Genomic DNA, 20278 nt, shown 5'->3' with positions numbered 1-20278 from the left:
AAAGGCAGCGGGACGTTGGGGGAGGGCAATCAAAAGCCACATAGATGATGGCCAGCTGAGATGGCGATGGGGAGAAAAAAGGGTAAGTTGGCCCGACTCAACCCACGGAAATCATTTACCGTGGAAAGTGGCAATACAAGAGAATAAATTAGGCAGCAAATAGTGATTATTTTGGTTTATTTTTTGAGCAGTAAATGCGGCTTTAATGAATACCTCTGAAGATTTCATAATTTCAAGTTTATTTCCATATTCATCGGTGTATTATCTTCTGTATTATGATGATGAACGCTGAAATCTTAGTTTGTTTTTGGTATTTATTTCCTGATTAAGTTTTTAACTTTTTACTTCTTCAATGTTTTAGCATTGATTTAAATGTTTTAACGTTCTACTTTTGAACGGGTGATTAATGAGTATTCATCAATAAGTAATCAGTTAGAAATATCAAGAAAAGCTTAGCTGAAAGATGAGAACTGAGACTTTTAGTACTATATTTAAATACGAATATCTGTGGGAAAGATTTAAGCAATTTGTTTGATAACACAACCGTTTAGCACTTTTAAAGCCCGTTAAGCTTCCCATAGTTGTTTTGATTACGACCCCCTCCGAATGGATAACAACTTAAGCCCATATCAAAAAAAAGGCGCGAGTTTAGAGTGATGATTGCACGCTAGCAGGGCATTGTATCTGCCAAGTAAATGCAAAACTGTAGTAATTGCAAAATTAAGTCATACAAGTGGGTCATTACCATAATTATTTATTTATTTCTATTTAAGTTTTGGCATGCCTATAAGGCGACTCTGCTGTGAGAAAACTATTGATGACTATGAATTCGATTTTGACATTAGAATAAGCTCAGTGGCTGTAAGCGATACTAGGTCTAGTACATATAGTAGTTAGATAAGATAGCGCAGCCATTTGATCTCACACATTCGTGACGCTTCTCGAGCCAATTATCTTATCTAATTTAAATGCGAATGGCTGCAACATGGACGTACAACATTGGATTGTCTCGTAGATATGTTATATTATATATAGGTTACGATCTGTTCGATCTGCTTTGCTACCTATTAATTGCCGCCGAACGAATGCCGCTTTGTGTCATTGCGGCATTTGGAGTGCATTTTTTCCCTACTTCGCGCTGGTTATGTGTGCCATTTAAGTGAGTAATTAGCGGCCGGCTATTCAACGCCTGTTTCAATGTAAGATGTCAAGTAGTTAGTTTAATTGCGATTAGTTTAAAATATGCGCATAATTCCGGTCTGCCCCCAGTCTAGAGTGAATGATGTGTCGTGTGGCTACCCGAACCGGTGGCTAGCTTAGTGTCTGTATGTGAGTGCGAGTTACTTTCGTTTTCATTACGCGACGAAGGCAGCAACAGCAGCAACAGCAGCAACATTGGCAGCAGCAGAAACTACAACGACTCGAATTCCGTGTTGATGCACAAACTCATAAGTCATGTTGCTTGTTGCTGCACTGCAGCAGCAACGTATACAAAGCCAATGGGGAAGTTGTTAATGCAACACCAGCAACACAAACAACCAGCGATGGCAACTGCAACGGCTTGGGGAAGTTTTGTTTGTGCAGCCGATTGATCATTTAAGCCAAGACGTTGCCTGTCAATTTGTTGTGGTGGGCGTTGGCATTTGTTCGGCATTTGCTGTTGTTGTTCAATTAAGAGGCGCCTTTTGACGATGACTGACGAAGTTGCAGTGCCCAATATCCCCGCCGACCGGATAATCAAAATCAGAAAACTTGAAATCCGAAAATCGCTTGCCCAATCGAAGACATTTTGAAGTAAAGTTCGCCACTGTCTGTTTGTGTCTTTGGTGGGAACTTTCCCGCCGTATTGCGAAAATAATAACAATAATGGCTGTGTGCTTTGGCATTTAATTGAAATCGTAAAACAGTCAGTAGAAAAAATAAGTTTTTACGCATGCCTCTGAACCCAGATGCGATGACAATCGGCGGAAGCATTGCGGGTCAAGACGGCAACGTACCAATTGGTCAGGCCAGACAAACTGGGCACGTAGATCAGTCGTAGCTGAAGACGGAGTCGGGAGAAATCGAAGTTCGGGACCTTGAATGAGGAGCTGCAATTTCACTGCTGCAGTTATTCAATGGCAATTGCATCATCATGGCAGCATATATACTCGTATGCCCGAGTCGATCGGCGGATGCTCTCTTGGAGTTCGAGAAACTCGACAATTAGACAAATGGTGGGCCAGACAACTTAACTGATCAATATCGGGCAGCATTTGCATGCTAGCTGTAGTAGCAGCACCAGCAGCAATAGCAATAGCATCTGCAACATCAGCAGCATCTACAATGCGGCGTATCTTAAAGATGCGCGCATTACATTACCAACAACCACGAAGTGATGGTGGCAACGGGCGCTTTCCACCCGACTGGCGATCAGATGAAAACGAAAGTGCTTCAAGTGGTTAGCCAGCTGTTGCTGCTGTTGCTGATGTTGCTCCTACCAATGTTGCTGCACAGCAGCAACTCGATTCGCACGTTTTCAAGCTGATGCTGCTGCTGGTGCTGCCGCTGCTCAAATTTATCTACTGCCTTGGCTGTTGTGTGTTTCCTGTATCTCCAAGTTTATGTTGCTCTGCTCTTGTGTTGCTGCTGTTGCATTTGTATTGTTGCCACTGACAGTGGCAATGGCAATTTCAATGGCAATGGCATGCCGTACGCTTGCCACATGCATATGCCGCCCATGCGAACTGTTTTGCTTGGCTTTTGTCAAACAAAGAGCCTCTCTTGCAGACAGGCAATTTGACTTTGTCGATGCCCATATAATTAATTGTTTTATTGTTATTTCATCTCAAGTTGAGTAACTGCCAGGGGATACAGTTATCGACGTCTATATTTGTACATATATCATTCGCTTTTGATTGCATAACAAACATGTGACAGCACAGAAGCTCAAGGGTAATTAGTTTGACAAACTTTGTAAGCAAATCTTGTTGTTTCGGCAACTGTCTAGGGTTAATGTACTTGTCATGCGGGTCTCACTTTGGCCACCCAACTGGAACCGAAAAGTTCTCTACAGATTTTTACCCAAAATCCAACTTAACTTTGTTGTTTTTGCATTTTTCATTTTCGTTAGGTAATATCATTTTGCCGTACCCGTAATATTTGTTTTTATTATTTAAATATACACTTTAAACTTTTTGGCTAATTACCACGTTTATGGGGCTATTAAGCTTAGTATACTTTGTAATGTATTTGTATATGTTGCTTGTTTGGTAAATACAACTAGTTAGTATAGAACAATAAACTATTTGTCACCAAGAGCTTGATTTGTAAGTTCGAACTCGAAAGACTTTAAGACAGGAAAGCCTGACTTTCTAACTTATTTCTGTTTAATCAAGAAATGTCAATTAAAAACTAACTTGTATGCCTTAATTGGCTTATTCAGGATCATTTACGATGTTTATAACCATTTTAGTATAACCAATGCCAGGGTATTAAGATAGCCTTTAGTAACTCAGCTTATGAAGCCACCATTTCAGAGTATTTGCCTTTCGTCAAACATAAACACTTTTTACGAGTCCGCACTTGCGCGTGTTTAATTGCAGACAACTCAAACAATTAGTGGCTTTTAATGCAATAAATTTGAATTAACGTGCATCTGTATATCGCATATTGGTTTTCCAGTTCGAGCCAAATCGTGCGGAGTTTGCCCCGTGGAATTTGAAAATACCCCAAAATACCGAATGCCGTCCGATCAACAGGTGTGGGAAGCCCCATAAAAACATAATCACAGATGAGCTCCCATTTGGCTAACCAGCTTTCCTCTCTTTTCGCCAGACAATGGGACTGCGACTGGATTGGTCTGACTTTCCACATCTGGGCTAACAAGATTGTGGCAGTAAGTAAGGGCCCATTGTGTACGGGTCTTGGGTTTTGGGCTTTGGGATTTTGGCCATTCCGATCGACCGGAGTGCTTTCCATCCAGCCAGTCCGGGCCACACAAGATGCCGCCTAATACCGTCTCACCTGCTGCAGTTGCGCTGGAAGCTGTTTCTTTTTATTAATAGCAATTAGTTGAATGGCGAAAAAAGCCAACAACAAAAAAAAATGTATATTTGCTGCCTGGAAGTTGCGGCCTCTTGTTTGTTTTGTGTTTTCTTTGTTGTTGCATTTTTTGATTTGGTTTATCCGCGTTTTTCCTCGCTTTTCTTCTAGCGGTTGTTTTATGTGGCGCAAAATTTGCGGTTTCCATGTGGCGTTGATGCGAAATCGTTGCAAATGAACCACTCTCTGGTGGCTCGGTGAGCGGAGGAGATATATGTTTGTCAAGTCGAAAAATGATTCGTACCGGCATTTAAGACGACTTGAACTCGATTGAACCCAAAAACAAATCGGCGACTACCCCGGGGAGATTGTCTAATCAAGGTGAGTTGAAAATTAAATACGAAAATTATGTCATGCAAAAGCTACCCCAACCCCCTCTGAGATTATGGCGCACTGCAGAGATGGCACAGTCAGATAAAGCCAATTACCCAACGCAAACATGTCGGCCGAAAAGAAAAGCAATAACAGTTGAGGCTGCACAATTACTAATTGCATTTTAGATTGAGGCCTGGGCCAGTCAAAAGCCAAGGCAATTGGCTCAAAAATTTGATTTTCAAATGAGCCAGCCAGCGCAATCAGCGGATCAGCCTCCGTCAGCTTTATGACGTCTATAAGGCAGGGGGGTTGATAAGAAGAAAACCCCCCTTTTAGGGCTTATCAGTAGGAGAAGACCCTACGGCCAGCATTTACTCTTATCTGGCAAACATTTCGTAGTGAAAGTGACGCAGTCTCAGATACAAATGCGGCAAATGCCCTGCTATACGGCCAAACAAAACCCAAAAAAAGAAAAGACCGCAGTTGTTGTTTGCCCGAAAATTTCCTGGCAAATGTTTGGCCCGGTCATGTCATAACCTTAGCCTAGACCTCACACATCACCCAATCACCCAATCACCCACTTAGCCACATATCCCTGCCCTTAGGAGGGACACCCACCCGGTGGCAAGCGAGGTCGCCGAAGATATAAATTACCATAGTCAAGTGGAACGGTCTGGTTTGGGTGTCTGTAGCTACCAACATTTTTGGCCAAGAACTCTAGACCCACTGCTGACTGCTGACTGGTGGCTTTTTCATGGCTTCCGTCGCCACAGTCGTTGCCAAAATCAATGAAATTTTCAGCTTCCGCTGTCATTGCGGCCCCTGCCCGCCTGAGATCCAAGCCAAGTGGGGATTGTAAAATTGGGCCGGCGAGGCAATAATTGTTATTATACCATCCGTTTGTCTGGTATTTATTTTGCATATGTGTTTGCATACGGGTATTGGCCAAATTTTGGACTAGAATGGCCAGGAAGAAGGGTATTTACATTAGTTTACAGTGTTTGCTGGAAATAAAGTGATTAAATAAAAGAAAAATCTGTAATTAAGAAGATTCTTAAAGAAATTTTAATTTCTTAAAAGTTAGAAAAGTTTACTTTAAGTAAGTTATGAAGCAACCACAAAACTTAGGCAATAATTAGTATTACTTCTTTTGGATATTTAAAAGATAAAAAAATACATTTGCTTACTTAGTTTTCGTTATAAATCTAAACCTATTTATAGCATTGTTTCCATGGCTAAAGATTTGATATTTAAATAGCTTGACAAACACTAGATAGTCCCCTGCTGATATCTTTAGCACTATCTTGGCCAGTTGCCAAGAACACATCACATCAGCTGACTTCGAGATAGAAGATTTTTAATATTTAATCAAGAATTGCCTGTTTAGAAAACAAACTTTCTTGAACTACAAATTTATAGAGCATTACCAATGCACTGAGATCCAGTTTCTAATTTCTTATTTAGTATTTTGTTTGCCCTGCTTCCTGGGTGTAAACAAAAAAGAATTCCAACTTGTTTTTGCAGAAGGTCAGTTTTTGGGGGGCCAAAAGGTGGGCCTACGACACAGGCTGGTTGGCTTTTTTTGCGGCGAGTCAAATTAAAATTCAGTTTATGCGGTCCGAGCGATAGAGGGCGTTATGTAAGCCTTTGTTTTGTGGGTGGTGGGAAATGTAATAATTCCGAAATGACCCTCAAAGCTCGTGGAAATAATTACGCAAGCGTTTCCACCGGGCCGGCGGTAAATTCAATTTGGCCACGGATAAAGGGAAAAATCTGCAACTGCAGCGAAAATCTCGGGTCATCAATTTGCTGTTCGGCATTGGCGGCGAAGGATGCAAAGGATCTGGGTCTCGACATTCCAGTGCTGGGACTAAACTACAAACGAGACAAATTCCGTTTGGCAAAACATAAATCTGGCAGCCAACACACTCTAGCACCAGGCCAAAAAAGATGCAGCACCCCCTACCCTAAAAAAAAGGGGGAAAAAAAACAAACAAACAAACAGCGAAATGAGAGAACAAACAAATAGTCAGAGATACGATTGCGACTACAGATGCAGATACAGATACGAATGCGAATGCGAATACGAATCCAGATACTCCGGCTGCAATCGCATGCAGACATGCTGAAAACATTGGAGGACATGTGTAATTTCTCACGTGCAACTGCGGGGTCTCCGGCACCACCTACCAGGGGGTAGTATGGGCGGAAGGACGCCCAGCTGAAAACAAACAAAATGCCAAATGAAACAAACAATAAAAATGCTTGTATGTAGCAGCACAGAGGGAGCATAAAAGGAAAGTGCTTAAAAAATAATAGTAAATTACACAGACAAGCACCGGGTACCAGGCCACGACACGCCCCCTTCCCACACAGGCATGCATGACAAGCTTGCGTTATTTTTGGGCCAAGCTGATTTAATCCCAGGCAGCAGAAGGAGCAGGGAGCAGGGAGCAGCTAGCAGGGAGCAAGGACGGTGGACGGAGGACGAAGGACTTCAGGTCCAGACCAGGGGGCGTTGAAGGGTTAACGGTTTACTCACCTGTCCTGCCCCAAAACGCCGCAATTTGCAACGCCCCCACCTTGCATCTGGCTGACTGGCTGGCTGGGCGGGCAAACTCATGGGCGGAGGAGATGGAAATTAGAGAGGGGTCGACGGATGGCCCTAACGTTTTTCGGCGCATTTAAATTCAAAGGGAATTGCACATTTTTGCCGGATTATATGCAATTTCCTACACTAAAACTCAAATTGTTTTACTCACCATTTGCGATATGAGAATTCATGGCACTACACACACGAGTTTTCCGTTTCTGATTATCCTAAATGAGATGATTATACCAGAAACCAAGAGAGAGACAGAGGAAGATAGAATCCTGCTGAGGTAAATGCAATTTAACTGAAGTTGTCCAACGATGACACACGAGCTTGGCAATCTGTTTTAGCCAGCTTGCGAATGCATCTGGCTCTATTATTATAAAATACTGTCGGCTTGATTTTTTCACAGCTTATCTCAGTGGCTGCCATTCGGGGTGCAAATGGAATTTTTTATGATCCCAAAACTTTGCGTCTTTCGAAAATGAATGATTTATTTTCTTCTATTTTTCTTTCCAACTCCAGGTTCTTGTTTTTTCTCTATGGGTGGGGGAAGGTAGAGTCCAAGAGCGAAGACTCATCCTCGTCTGCGATACAAATGTTTTCATTAAATTCGGTTTGTTTGGTGGTTTCCTTTGTGACCCGCTTTGTTCTCGGTCGCCATTGTGGTGTCCGTTGCTCTTGCAGCCTTCCCCATGGAGGAGGCCACCCACCCAACTGCCTTACCCACCCCCACTTTTGTTGCCAAGCTGGAACACTAAACAATACAGCAAAATTACTTAATTTCATGTTGGTCTAATCAAGTTGCCATTGCCGAGCAGGTAAGCGACGAGTGTGTGGCTGGCACGGAACGTCCTTAGCACAAAGGTGGCCACCAGGAGCAGCAGTAGTAGTGGTAGCAGCAGCCCCATCTGAGGAGGAGGTGTGTCCTGGGCTTGGTGTGGGTGCGGTTGGTGGGGATGCAGTCTGCCTTCGTCCACCCTCAAATAATTTGCCGTTGCCGTGCACCTTTAGGATGGCTACACTGGAACTTTTATTTATTATTATTGTTATTATCATTTCAACTTGCTTTTTGGCTTATTCTCATTATCTGGGATAAAGTTAACTTGTTATGGTATTATTTTTTATATAAAATATTTAAATATTTCTCTTTAAAAATACTTTTTAATGGTCATCAATGGTAACCTAATTTGATTTACTTTAAGGTGTATACAAATCATGTGTTTAAATGAAGGGTTAGACATGACTTTAGTCCTATTGCTTATACAAAGATTATGTTCCACTCTTTGATTTATGAAACTTCTTATCACGCCTGCTAAGTTAGATTTATTTAATCCAATTTGTCTTCTGTGGGCTTTTTTCCCACATCTAGATGACTAGTTTTTTAGCACACCTTTAGACTTTTTCTCAGTGTACCTTGTTCGCTCGTGTGTGAGCCACAACGGAACGTTTAGTGCTCCCACTTATGAGGCAGAGCAAAAGGGACGAAGGAGACGATACAGAGCCGTAGAAGGGAGAGCCAAAAACAACATGAAATAGGTGGACAGCTAAACGCTGAGAAATGGGGCCAAACGCTAGAAGGCATTCAAGATTTTAGTGGGTCTTCGGCCAGGCTCATGTTAATTTCAAACTGTGTCAATGTCGGCTTCCGTTTCCTGCACACAAACACACACATAAAAAAGGACGTAGCCCTTGGCCACTTGAGATGCAAACAGGTAAAAAGGCCACAAATTTAAACATTTGCCTACTCCAACACGCACCGTCGCTCCCACACACACACACACACACACACACACACACATAGACATAGACCCAGAAAGCCAGGTCGGAACGAAACATTGGTAAAACGGTCATCTGCAATAAGCATCAGCTGGCGGAACAGCATGGATGTGGAACACAGGCATAGGCCAGGCTGCAGGACACCCGCTGGGCGAAAAGCAGCAGGATGTTCTCGGCCAACATGACAAAAAGGCGAAAAGGGAACCTGCTCCTGAGGCGCCTGATAAATTGGCAGCGACATTTCAGCCGAAACTTGACAATTAACAGCTGAAATACATGAGCTGTATATGTCTGCTTTGTGTAATTAAAAGCCAGGCAGACAGCCTGGAAATTGCTTGGCTTAAATGCTGCTCTCTGTGCTTTGTTTTTTTTTTTTTTTTTGCTTTCTAGCCACGGTCAACGGTTGGTGGTCCACTCTTGGCCAAGATTGAATGCGCCACCAGAAATTATGCCGCCAAGTGTGCCGGTTATTGCTGCTGCTGATGCTTCTACTGCTGCTGTTGCAGCAGCTGTTTCGACTGCCTTCTTTGGGCCAAATTAACTTTAGCCACGTTGAGCTCACAGCCAGCCTAAATGCCTGTGTGTGTGTTTGTTGGCTTCTTTAAAGCCAATGTATGTGTCGGTGTGTGTTTCACTTTATTGTGTGTGTGTCAAGGCTATGCTAAAAATTTGTCCAGAACATTTGCACATTTTGATTTGTTATGTTGTGGTGCACTGCGAGAAATGCATTTATTTGGAAAGATGCCATTCAACTTTTTTGGGATTTATTGAGTTTGCTTTGAAGTCTTGTTGAAGGCTTAAAAGATGAAATGGAGTGCTTTTAGGATGTGGAAATAAATGATATATTTAGTATATATTGTAGAGTAGTTTTAGATGGCAGGCTAGAATATTCAGTGTCCTTTTCTTAATGGTTTTTGGTTTATTCCTTCCTGTAGAGTTCCTTTAAGAAGTGATTTGAAAAATAAATTTAACAATGTGTCGTCTTTGTAAGGTTAATAACTAAAAAATAACAATGAATAAAGCTAAGAAATATATTTTACAAACAGCAAAGCAACCTCAAAGCAAACATCAAATTTCTTAAATTCTTCATTGTATTTCGTTAAACTGCCGATTCTACTAAATTTTAAGAAACAAAAGAGTGATAAACTTTTAAGACAAGCTTAGTAAAACCTAGAGAACCATTTCCAGTTCTGACAATAACTCAGTAAGCCAAAAGTATAGCCCGCTCAGTGTCTTTTTCGTCACCCGAGGCGTCAACATTGTATGCCGCCCGATAAGAAGAACCATTTAATTACCAAAATATAAAGTGCAGCAGTCTATATACAAGGGCGCCCAGCATGGAGTTTTCTGCGAGTGTCAAATCCCAAAACAAACCCACGAGCAAATATGCCGCATGCTGATGCCACAGCCGCTGCCGCTGCCGCTGCTCTGCTCTGCTCGTTACAGTGCACGTGGTGGCCAAAAAAGCACACTACAACGATACTCGTGTGCAGCACTCACTCACACCATGATGCATGCAGAGCCGTTGGCAGAGACGTCGACGACGGCGATAAGATAAAACCCCTGCGATGACATAGAGCACCCAGAGCGACCAAGTTCTGCCAGCGCTGGCAGCGATGTCGGCGCACAAGGGTAGCGCATATAAAAGGCAGCTCGATGGCAACGAGCATCACAAGACGGCCAACCGCGTTGCCGAGCAGACGAGTCCAGGATTCAGGAATCCAACTTTTCCAGTTAAAAAACAAAGCTAAAGTTCAGTTCAGAACCAAACCGAACGGTAAAGTTATCGTATATTTGTGTGAGTGTATGTGTGTACTTGGCTACACCTGTGTTTGTGTTAAGAGTTTCCGTTACAAGAATAATAATGCCGTAAAATTTTTCGAAAAACACATTTCAAAAAGCCGACAAAAGAACAAGCCAAAAGTAACGAGCACAAGTGGGTGGCTCAAAAGAGCTCCTGGCTCAACAGGAACCAGAGCCCCAGTTTTTCTTGAGTGGGCAAAGATAGTTTGTAAAAGAAAAGACAGGAGGGGCTAGGGTGGGGTTGTACTTTGTCGAAATATACAACCAACCGACCAACCGACCAACCAACCACCAACCAACCTCTCGACAATTTAACAACTGGAAGAATATTCTTACTTCGGCCACCTTGGGCCAGGCACACTGTCCATAATGAATTCATTGAAACTGCATGGCCAAAGTTTTCCAAGGATAAGGATCCTCGTCCTGTCAGTCAGCCAGTCGTTCTGTTTGGCCAGGCATGCGTCGGTGGCCTTAGGCCGCGCATTGTCTGCTCCTTGGTTGCTCAGCTCAGCTGTTCAGCTCTTTTTCTCCTCGACGGCTCGCAAATTAAATGTAAATTAATGCAAATTACACAGAATTACGGCGAGCCGGACAATGCAACAAAAGGCAAATAGTGGACAGTGGACAACGGACAACGGAAAACGGACAATTCCCGGCGGAGCGCCCATGGAGCTGCATCATCAGCAGATAAAGAGCAAACGACGACGCCACTTGCATTGTCTATTATTTTAAATTGGCTGCGCAAATTTACGGCAGCGCAAAAGTAATTAGCGACCGTTGCTTGAAACTGTGCCAGCATCCAACTCGAATTGAGACTGAAGATGGGTTGAGAATTGCCAGAGCGATTGGGTCATTTGGTCATCTGGTCATCCACGGGGGGATTAAGTTCTGGGATCAGCAATCCGAGATACTAATGGCAGGCCAAATAAATATATTCCCCTATCCAATTTGCATGCTGATGCAATCAAAACAATTACAACAATTTTGTCAACCAAAATCGATCAATAGCCTGTGTAGCATACTTTTCAGCACTCTTCTGACAACTGTCAACAAAAGCCATGAATATTGTTCGGTTCCGAATTTTATACTCTCACTCTCTAATAATTTATGAGTATCCACCACCTGCCCTTGCCCCCACCCGCCTGGGTATTCTAGATTTTGCATAATAAACACATTGCAGAGCTTTCAACAACAACAAGAGCAAAAATAATACAAAAAAAACTCAACCAGTTTATGCAAATCAAATTGTGTTGATAAACGGCCAGTGGGATGTTCTCTAATTTGATTGCCCAATAAATTGCGGAATCAAATCAGCCCCATTTCGCATCTCGCACGCTGTCACTGAAAGTGCAATTAAAACATTGATGTCTTCATATTGAAATTTATAACCTCGCAGATGGCTATTTATTGCCCGCGAGACTGCGGAAATTCCGTAATATTTTCATTATTAGAAACTCGTATAGCCAGCGTCCGCCCGAAAAATGAAAGCGAAACTCAAACAGAACCCAATTAACGAGCCTTCGGTGGTGATGCTGGTTAATGTGGTTGCCTCGTGCCACAAAAGCCGACGCAGTTTTGTGGCAAACAGCGCGTGGCTTTTATGCATTGGCGCATGAGTATTGGTAATTAATGGGAGGGCGGCGTCGGCATAAATGTCCATGCCCATGACTATGCCCATTCCATTCAATGACAAGCAAACACGGCGTATGCGTAATGGGCTACCCACAACCAACAGAACGGAATGCAGGCGGAAAACTGAGAAACAAATGGCATCGATGAATTCAATTTGTGCGCATATTTAATTATTAATTTTCGAGGATACATAATCCGCACATCAGGCTATTAAAAGGCTTTAAATTTCCACGGCCATTTTCGATTGCGAGTCGTAAGTGGCAGTGAAATGAGATTCCGCTTAAATTACATCTGCCATCAGGTTGAAGGCTTTCGCAGGTGGCTTAAATTGTATTTTCACTTGGCTTGAAAGCAGTCAGATCGGAAATATTATAACTTACGTAAGCTAAACTGTCTTTATAAAGTGAAATTGGAGTTAAAAGCTTTTAAAAACAGAAAAGAGAATCAAATCAAAAGCAAGTAAAGAAAACACTTAAATTGGTATTAAAATGGAGATATGTACCAGTAGTTTGAACCAAAAAAAAAAACTTTAAAAATATCACAATTTAACAAATGGTTTCATTCTGATTTACTTTCACCCTAAAAAACATTATTTTTCAATGCCCCATGGCTACGTGCCTGTACTTCATGTGGAAGGTCCTTCCTTCCTTTCTTCTTCCACTAAAAAGAAAACTCACGCAATTGCAATTGCAAATGGACATAAAAATGAAAAGGGCGCCAAATTGAATTTCACACTTTTTGTGTACTTTTAGCCAATGGAGATGTGGATTATTTTTTCCCACATACATTTTTTATTTCCCTCCACACACACACACCCACTGCGATTTCACCTGATGTTAATTGACGCGCACGTAGGAAATTAATGAACTGTGACAGTCTGATTTTCATGCATGCAAATGTCTGTGTGTGTGTGTATGAAAGGCTAAATAAAATTGACATCGACTGCCACATTGTTTTCCGACCATTACAAAATCCTCATTATTAATATATTAATTAAACAAGCGATTTTCGCGATCAAAATAATTGTCAAATTTAATTTTTATGACAGCGAAATTTGTAAATTTAATTAACAATACGATGGTGGCTTAAATGAAAGTCAACTATGGCCGAAAGATTAATCGTACTTAGTTGCCTTTGGCTAATGAGAAAATATATCATAATTGATTCCGGTTCAGATTAATTTTGAAATTATATTAGCTTTGACCTTGTTTAAGGACAGCAGCTTGTAACTATTATGGTTTAATCTTAATTGGTGTAGTTTATAGTGTTAAACACGCTTGACTATAATTTTATTTAACCCACTTTTTTGATCAGTTAAGCCCTCACCTGCACTTTCAGTTTAGTTTTCCGATGACAATAAAAACAATATTTACCCTCAATTTCAAGTGCAATTACAATTTTGCGCCACCAATTTAATGGATGTGGCAGCCAACCTTTCCGCCGTAATAACATAATAATATTAGCTTTAGTAAGAGTCAAATTTACCTGCACTTGACCGAAAGCCTTTACTCTGTTTCCTTTTTTTTTTGTTGGATCCGATGCCGTGTTTCAATTTGCCGCTCAACAGCATATCCAATTGGCGAGTCGGAGATATTCCATTTAATTTCATTTCCGAGCCAAACTGCATTTTTCGCCAAAAGGAAGTGCTCCGCTTTTAGCCATCTAGCCATCAGCCATCAGCCATCAGCCGTTGGCCATCGGCGCTTTCTTGGCCATCCCGGTATATCCTCGTTGCCGTTGTCATGTTCATTGCATTCCACTTTCCACTTGACATCCTCGCTGCAATTTCCCTCTATTGTGGAATTATGCTTTGGCTACCTTAGCCGCTCCGAGCTCAGTTGAACAAATCCTAGGTTTTCCTTTTCGGAGTGAGGAGGGTTGCCTGCAGTTGGCGTCCCCGTAAGCAAACTAAGGCAAATATTTACAATGTTTATGCGATGTTGGTTTCGAAGAGTTTAGGATTTTTCAAGAAATGGAATTTAGGTTGCAAGATAATGTGATTTTGGAATGAAAGTCTCTTTGGGAAATGCTTTTAGGTTTTTATAATAATGAATAACTTTTATTCAGAAGATAAGTTTAAATTCTTTCCCGTATTTTTAGCTTTAATCATAGTTTACGCTTTGAAATCATTACAAATGATAAAACACTTTCAAAGAAACATAAAAACATAAATCATTATCATAAGATAATCATTAGTTTTGCACTGAAAATAAAACTTCTATCACCATAAAACCATTTATATGGCCATAAAAATGATTTGAAATCACTTGAGATTCATGAAACAGAGCAGCCATAAACGTGGTAAATAGTAAATACGACGTTCTCGTTTCGAGGCAGTTAATGCAAACACGAAGGCTTTCACAGGCTTTTTAGCGCTGGCAATGGCCTGGTCTGGTCCTTTGATGTTTGGGCCCTGTTCAGTGCGTCTGCTGCCAAGATACATTCCACAATGCATGCATATATAGTTCTGTCTAATTTAGCACATGGCCCTGCCTTCCAACTGGCTTCTGATTGAAGGTTAAATGAGCCATGAGCCCCGCAAACACACATATTCACATACTCATACACTCACAGTCCCATATACTGTGCATGAGGGGCGGGTCTGGGGGCCAGTCTGAGCCAAAGCCATTGCCTTGCATTTGTGTCGCTTTTAGCTCAGCACTCGGCCCGCCCCTTTTCCCCCAGGATGCATTTGCATTGCGCGCAGCAGCTCTTTCGCTTTTCTGGCATCCTTAGACAGTCCTGTTTTATTTCCTTTGCCTGAATTAGCTGGCATAAACTAAGCCAGTCAACTAGAGCAAACCCAATCCGTTTTCCTGCTGCTGCCACTGCTGCATCTACTACTTCTGGTTCTATTCTGCTGGTTTTTCCATTCCTTTCCTTGACTATTATTTTTACGAGGCGACCTCCCCTAATTGAGAGAGAAAACTTTAAACTTAAGCTCAGCGCCCCTCTTCCGAATACACTTCATTTCGCCATTCATTTTATGCCATTCACGGAGCTCGTGTAATTGTGTTTTTCGTTGTCATTGCAGTTTCCCATTTCCGGTTGCAACTGTGGAGAGCCAATAAAAGCGCAATAAAGAAAACAGCCAGCGGCAAACAGAAGTAAAAAAAGGAGTTGAAAACGAAAAATAACAAAACAATAATGTCGATCTCCGATTTCCGCAAAAAGAAGCTGCTTTTCCTGTTCAATGTGTTCTTCGGTGAGTATTTATCAGAATGATGAATGGCCCAAGAGGAAAGCGAATCTGTTAAATATAAACCGCACGAGATGTCCGTTTTGGGGTGAAGTTTCAGGGTTTCAGGCCACTTCTGTGGCATTGGGGCCTGGAAAACTTTGATTAGTTTCTACTCCGAAGGCTGAAAGTTTTTTTAGTAGGATTAAAACACAGAAAAAAACAACGCCAGAATATGCGGTTTGCCATTATGGAATCGTAAAGTGACAGACATTTATTAGCATGCTGTTCTGCATTCGATTTAATCTTCTCCATCTGTGACGTGCTGACGGAGCGTATACGTAATGTGGCTGGTGTTCGTGCATCGCGTATACGTAAGTTCACAAAAACCTCTTAAATGCGTCGAGTGTGTTCCATTCCATGTTTAATGCACAAAAGTGTTTGCCTGTCAGCAGCAAAGTCAAACAAAACTTGCCAATTTAAAATTGAATTAAACGCAATGCAAATGCCGAAAAGGGACAACTTTCGAGGCTTTCCTCTTTGCTGAGAAGTAAGCAACGTTCTGTGTGTGTTTGGATAAAGGTTAAGTGCATTTCAATTATGACTAATTCACCGGTGTGGTTGGATCATCCCTTGGCGGTCTCATATCCCCAATACTAACTTGGCTCACTGCCCGACGGTGGCGACGGCAGCTGGTCAGGCCATAACAAAAGAGTAGCCCCGAAAAAAAATGGTCATAAAACGCAAGCGCCAAACACTTGACACTGGCACTGAAGTGGCCGTTTGCACACCGTTGCAAATGATAATGGAACGCCCGCATGGCCAAAAGCCAAATCTAGGGGTGCCAGGAAAAGGCACTTACAAAAATATAAGCCCTAAACTAAAGAAAATTCACTTTACGTTGGTTTTACGATTCATTTTTTTGAGTTTTTGAGAAGTTTTTTCTGGCTATAAACATGAAATTAGCTTCTTAAGTTTGAAGTACTAGATTACATAGGTATAGAAAAAGGATTAGCTTTAAAGGGAGTCAAATTATTCCAATGGAAGTGGGTTAGTAGAATAGTATGGGCAGCCTTCTGAGGGAAAATGACTTTTTAAGAGTAATGAAAATTCAAATATTTTTCTTAACTTATTAACATTTGAAGGCCTTTAGGACTTACATCTCTTGCATGTTAAACTTTTGAGTTTCAAATCACATTTTCCCTAAGTGTAGTCACAATTTCCATGTGGCGGCTGGGTGACTGTTAGGCTGTGCAATTTCGTTGATGTTCGCACTACCGCCAACCGGAACCCTGTCGCAGGCTGCCAACGAAATCCGTACATTGTTCATTGCTCTATTCGTATTCTTTTCTGGCCATTTTTCGTTATTTTTGGACTTGGCTGTTTGGTTTTTTGGCCCCCCCCGGACTGGCCAATGCAAACAATGCGGGACCCACAACAACGCTGCAATTTACGCTGACTGCCCTGCAAAATAAAAACAATGCCGCATAATAATGCGTGCCGCAACAGATGTGAACCAAAGCGGCGAAATCGACGTTAAGGACTTCGAGCTGGCCATTGAGGTAAGTGGAGCGGAAATCCAGCTAACAAAAAAAGCAAAAGCAAGCACAAAATTTGAATATATACTATATATATAGTTTTTGAGGAGTGAATACAAGTAGAAATGCTACTCGTTCATATATGCTGGGCAAATGTTTTTCTTGTCCATTTTTTGCGCATTTGCATGCAGTTTTTGTCAATATGAACTGATAACTCAATTTGGGAGTGCCTGTGCTGCTGACTGTTATTGTTTCTGCCAATTGCAGCGCGTTTGCCAACTGCGCGGCTGGCAGAAGGACACGCCGAAGAACAAGGAGACATACGACCTGATGATGGAAATCTGGACTGGTCTGCGCTCCAAGGCCGATAAGGACAACGACGGACAGGTGAGTTTCCAGTTCCAGTTCCAAGTGCGGCGCCTTCTTCTTGTTCCTCCCGCTCCCTCTGTTGAGTTGCAAAGGCAACTACATGTCAAGTGATTTGGGTTTTTTGTGTCTGTGGCTCCATTGTCAGTGCCAAAAGTGCTGAAATCCATGGACTGCACTCGATGCCATTGTGGCAGCAGCTGACAAGTGTGCAGGACACCACACACATACACACTCATAGTCATACTAGCACATAAATACAACGTCCTTCGCACAGACAAACGCAAAAAACGGAAGAGAAATTTCGTTCATAAATTTCCCTTTTTATTGGTGCGGAATGCCGAGGGGTAAACAAATTCCCTGCCAGCGGGCGGAAATTGAATTGTGAATTATTTGAGCAGTGCAATCCGAATTCCGGCCGAGGACTTGCCACCAACTTTCTTCTCATTACCAAGACCAACTTTTTGTCATAGTCTGCAGGAGTCTGTAGGTTTTCCTGTTATCTGCCACAATGGCAATGGTCTTTTCTGCCCCATCTACCTGTTCCCTTCCACCTCGCCCTGCCCTACATAATCACATCTCAGCAGTGCAGCAGCAAATTAAATTATAATCCCGCCCAACAGAACATAGTTCAATATCAACACAAACGGCGACCAAAACCCGCAACAATGCGATACAAAGCGAACAGAAATTGAAATGTCAGACCGACAAAACCTCGGCTTAATTCTATTGGCGCATTCCAAGGGTTATGGGTCTATACTGGGCTACGGGGTTTTACCAGTTTACGGGTACTTTGTGCCCAACTAAACTCAATAGTGGAGGCAATGGAACTTCGCCGGCGCTATAAAGCCACAAAAGTTCTGGCCAACGGCCAAGGAACTTGATGGAGTTTGCTGCCAAAATATGCCAAATCCCCAGCTATTGTTGGTCCGCCTTTTGTGGCAGTTCGGCTTAAGATTTATTGTTCACTCTCCACAGCAATCCAAGTCGGAGCACGTGCCGTGACACGGTCTCAAATTAGCCGGAAAACGGAGCTGCAGTCCAGGGCAGACTACGCATATCTCTTTCTTATTTAGCGGTGGTATGGCATCGGGTCAAGGATCTGGGGCAAATGGTTTTGGTTTTTGGATTCAGTCTTTTGGCCATAAACATAAAAATATGCAGTCAGTTCGAATGGCTGTTTAGAGTTCGTTTTCAGGGGGGGATTGAACTGCCAATTGGCATTACAAGTGGACTCGGTCAGACACAACCCTCGCCACTTATTTATGGCCGTATTAAAACATGCCAAAACGTAACGGCTGGCCACAATTAATGGGATGGGATGGCTGGTACTAGTAGCTGGTGTTCGGTCACTGCTACTCCTACTACTACGGGTTTTTGGTAACGCCATTGAAGGCGGTCAGCCAAGTTGGTCAAGGCGATGTTGCGGTAATTGCCTTGTTCGCTATTGGCAACCAGAAAATGTTAATATCGCATCACTAGATGGCATAAATTACCCCCCTACCCCCGGCCAGAACAACCATAACGATGGGCAGGAGGTGTTTTATGGGGATTCTCCGCTTGAGGCGATACCGGCTAATGGGCTTTTCAGCACGGGGCGGGATGCATACTATACATAAATCTGAGCTTGGTGGCTTCTAATCCGCAATCTCGACGCTTCATCCCATTATGGCTCTTCCAGGTCAGCGTCGACGAGTGGTGCAACATGTGGGACGCCTACGCCAAGGATCCCAGCAGCGTGATGGACTGGCAGAACGCCTACATGAACTTCATGTTCGATCTGGAGGATGCTTCGCATGACGGCGGCATCGATGTGACCGAATTCACCCTGGTCTGCTCCAGTTACGGCCTGGAGAAGACCGAGTGCGAGGAGGCATTCACCAAGATGGCTCAGGGTCAGAGCGAGGTCACCCGGGAGCAGTTTGCTGCGTTGTGGAAGGAGTACTTCGCCGCCGAGGATGTAAATGCGCCGGGCAACTACATTTTCGGAAAGACCAGCTTCTAAAACCCAGCCAAATGAGCTACGATACTGGACATACTGAACAAATGCAACAAGTGAAATTATTATTAAAATAAATATAATATATATATTATATATCGATATCGATAGGGGAGGGAGACCTCCCGGTTTTGATGCTCCGTCGTTGTTAGTTGAGTGTTGTTTTCTCTCCAAGAATCTCAAGTTTTGCCCAATTCAATGTTCTAATTTAGTAGCGTAATCTGTCTGTAACCTATTTATATTTTATATATGCTAGCTGGAGTATCTCTAAACAAACACATACATATATGCAAAAAAAAGTGTACCTTTACGAACTACGACTATATCTGGCAAAAGATATCAATTACGAGGTGGGATCCCGCACAGATCCGTATCAATGTGGTGCGTAAATTAAATCAATTAAACTGTCAAATTGTTATGTGTGTGTAGTCGTCGTTTATCGTCTCGCATCTATGGCGTATAAATTTAAATGTAAATGTAAAGTGTTCCAAGAAATTACAATAATAAAATCAAAGTATCTACACGAACAATCTTTGTATTTTCGTTCTACAATGGTTTCCAATGGGTGTGGACGCACATTTCAGCGAATCAAAAGTGCGATTTAATCAACATGTGTCCGAGCAATTTATGAATGTTATGGATAAAGTGCCTCTGGAAGGACGGTCAGCGTCAAGGAACCTTACTTAACACCACCGCTTAAAAGCTCTTTATTTATGTCCCCTCATGCAGGCAGCACTTATTCTGAGCTCTGCCGATAATTCTGTTAGTTAAACTTGTCTGAATTAGCTATGGCTGCCAAACATTGTTTAATGGAATGCGACCAAAGGAACTGCAGTTTACACATTGGTAGCCAGGAACTGTGTCGAACATTCAGAGTGCAGCTGTCAGGTGGAGTTAGTCCTGAAAGAAACCCTTCCAATATTAGGTGCGCTAATGGTGACATCAATTTATATTTCTTGCTAATAGATTCCCAAAGATTTCTAATGGAAATT

The 20278-nt window shown here is 42.3% G+C and overlaps 1 protein-coding gene across 3 annotated transcripts; it reads left to right on the top strand.

The window, feature by feature from the left end:
* Window positions 1–10430: 10430 nt before the first annotated feature.
* LOC108111530 (calexcitin-2) lies at window positions 10431–19809 on the top strand. Of its 3 annotated transcripts, none has more exons than XM_017221050.2 (5): window positions 10431–10547; window positions 15240–15410; window positions 16893–16945; window positions 17189–17308; window positions 18969–19809. In XM_017221050.2, the coding sequence occupies exons 2-5, from the start codon at window positions 15353–15355 to the stop codon at window positions 19290–19292; spliced, it is 555 nt and encodes a 184-aa protein (XP_017076539.1). In that variant the 5' UTR covers window positions 10431–10547; window positions 15240–15352; the 3' UTR covers window positions 19293–19809. The 3 variants fall into 3 exon arrangements, with proteins under 3 accessions (XP_017076539.1, XP_017076540.1, XP_017076542.1); XM_017221051.2 differs by having other exon boundaries at window positions 10431–10568; XM_017221053.2 differs by having other exon boundaries at window positions 10454–10522.
* Window positions 19810–20278: the final 469 nt, after the last annotated feature.

This window comes from Drosophila eugracilis, unplaced genomic scaffold (genome assembly GCF_018153835.1).
Source record: "Drosophila eugracilis isolate 14026-0451.02 unplaced genomic scaffold, ASM1815383v1 contig_415, whole genome shotgun sequence".
Classification (NCBI taxonomy): Eukaryota; Metazoa; Arthropoda; class Insecta; order Diptera; family Drosophilidae; genus Drosophila; species Drosophila eugracilis.
Note: the sequence above shows the minus strand (reverse complement) of the source record. Positions and strands in the feature narration are given on the sequence as shown.

Coding starts and splice junctions, on each gene's coding strand:
- LOC108111530 (XM_017221050.2), top strand. CDS start 15,353: ATGTCGATCTCCGATTTCCGCAAAAAGAAGCTGCTTTTCCTGTTCAAT. Junction 15,411..16,892: donor CCTGTTCAATGTGTTCTTCG/GTGAGTATTTAT, acceptor GTGCCGCAACAG/ATGTGAACCAAAGCGGCGAA. Junction 17,309..18,968: donor ATAAGGACAACGACGGACAG/GTGAGTTTCCAG, acceptor TGGCTCTTCCAG/GTCAGCGTCGACGAGTGGTG.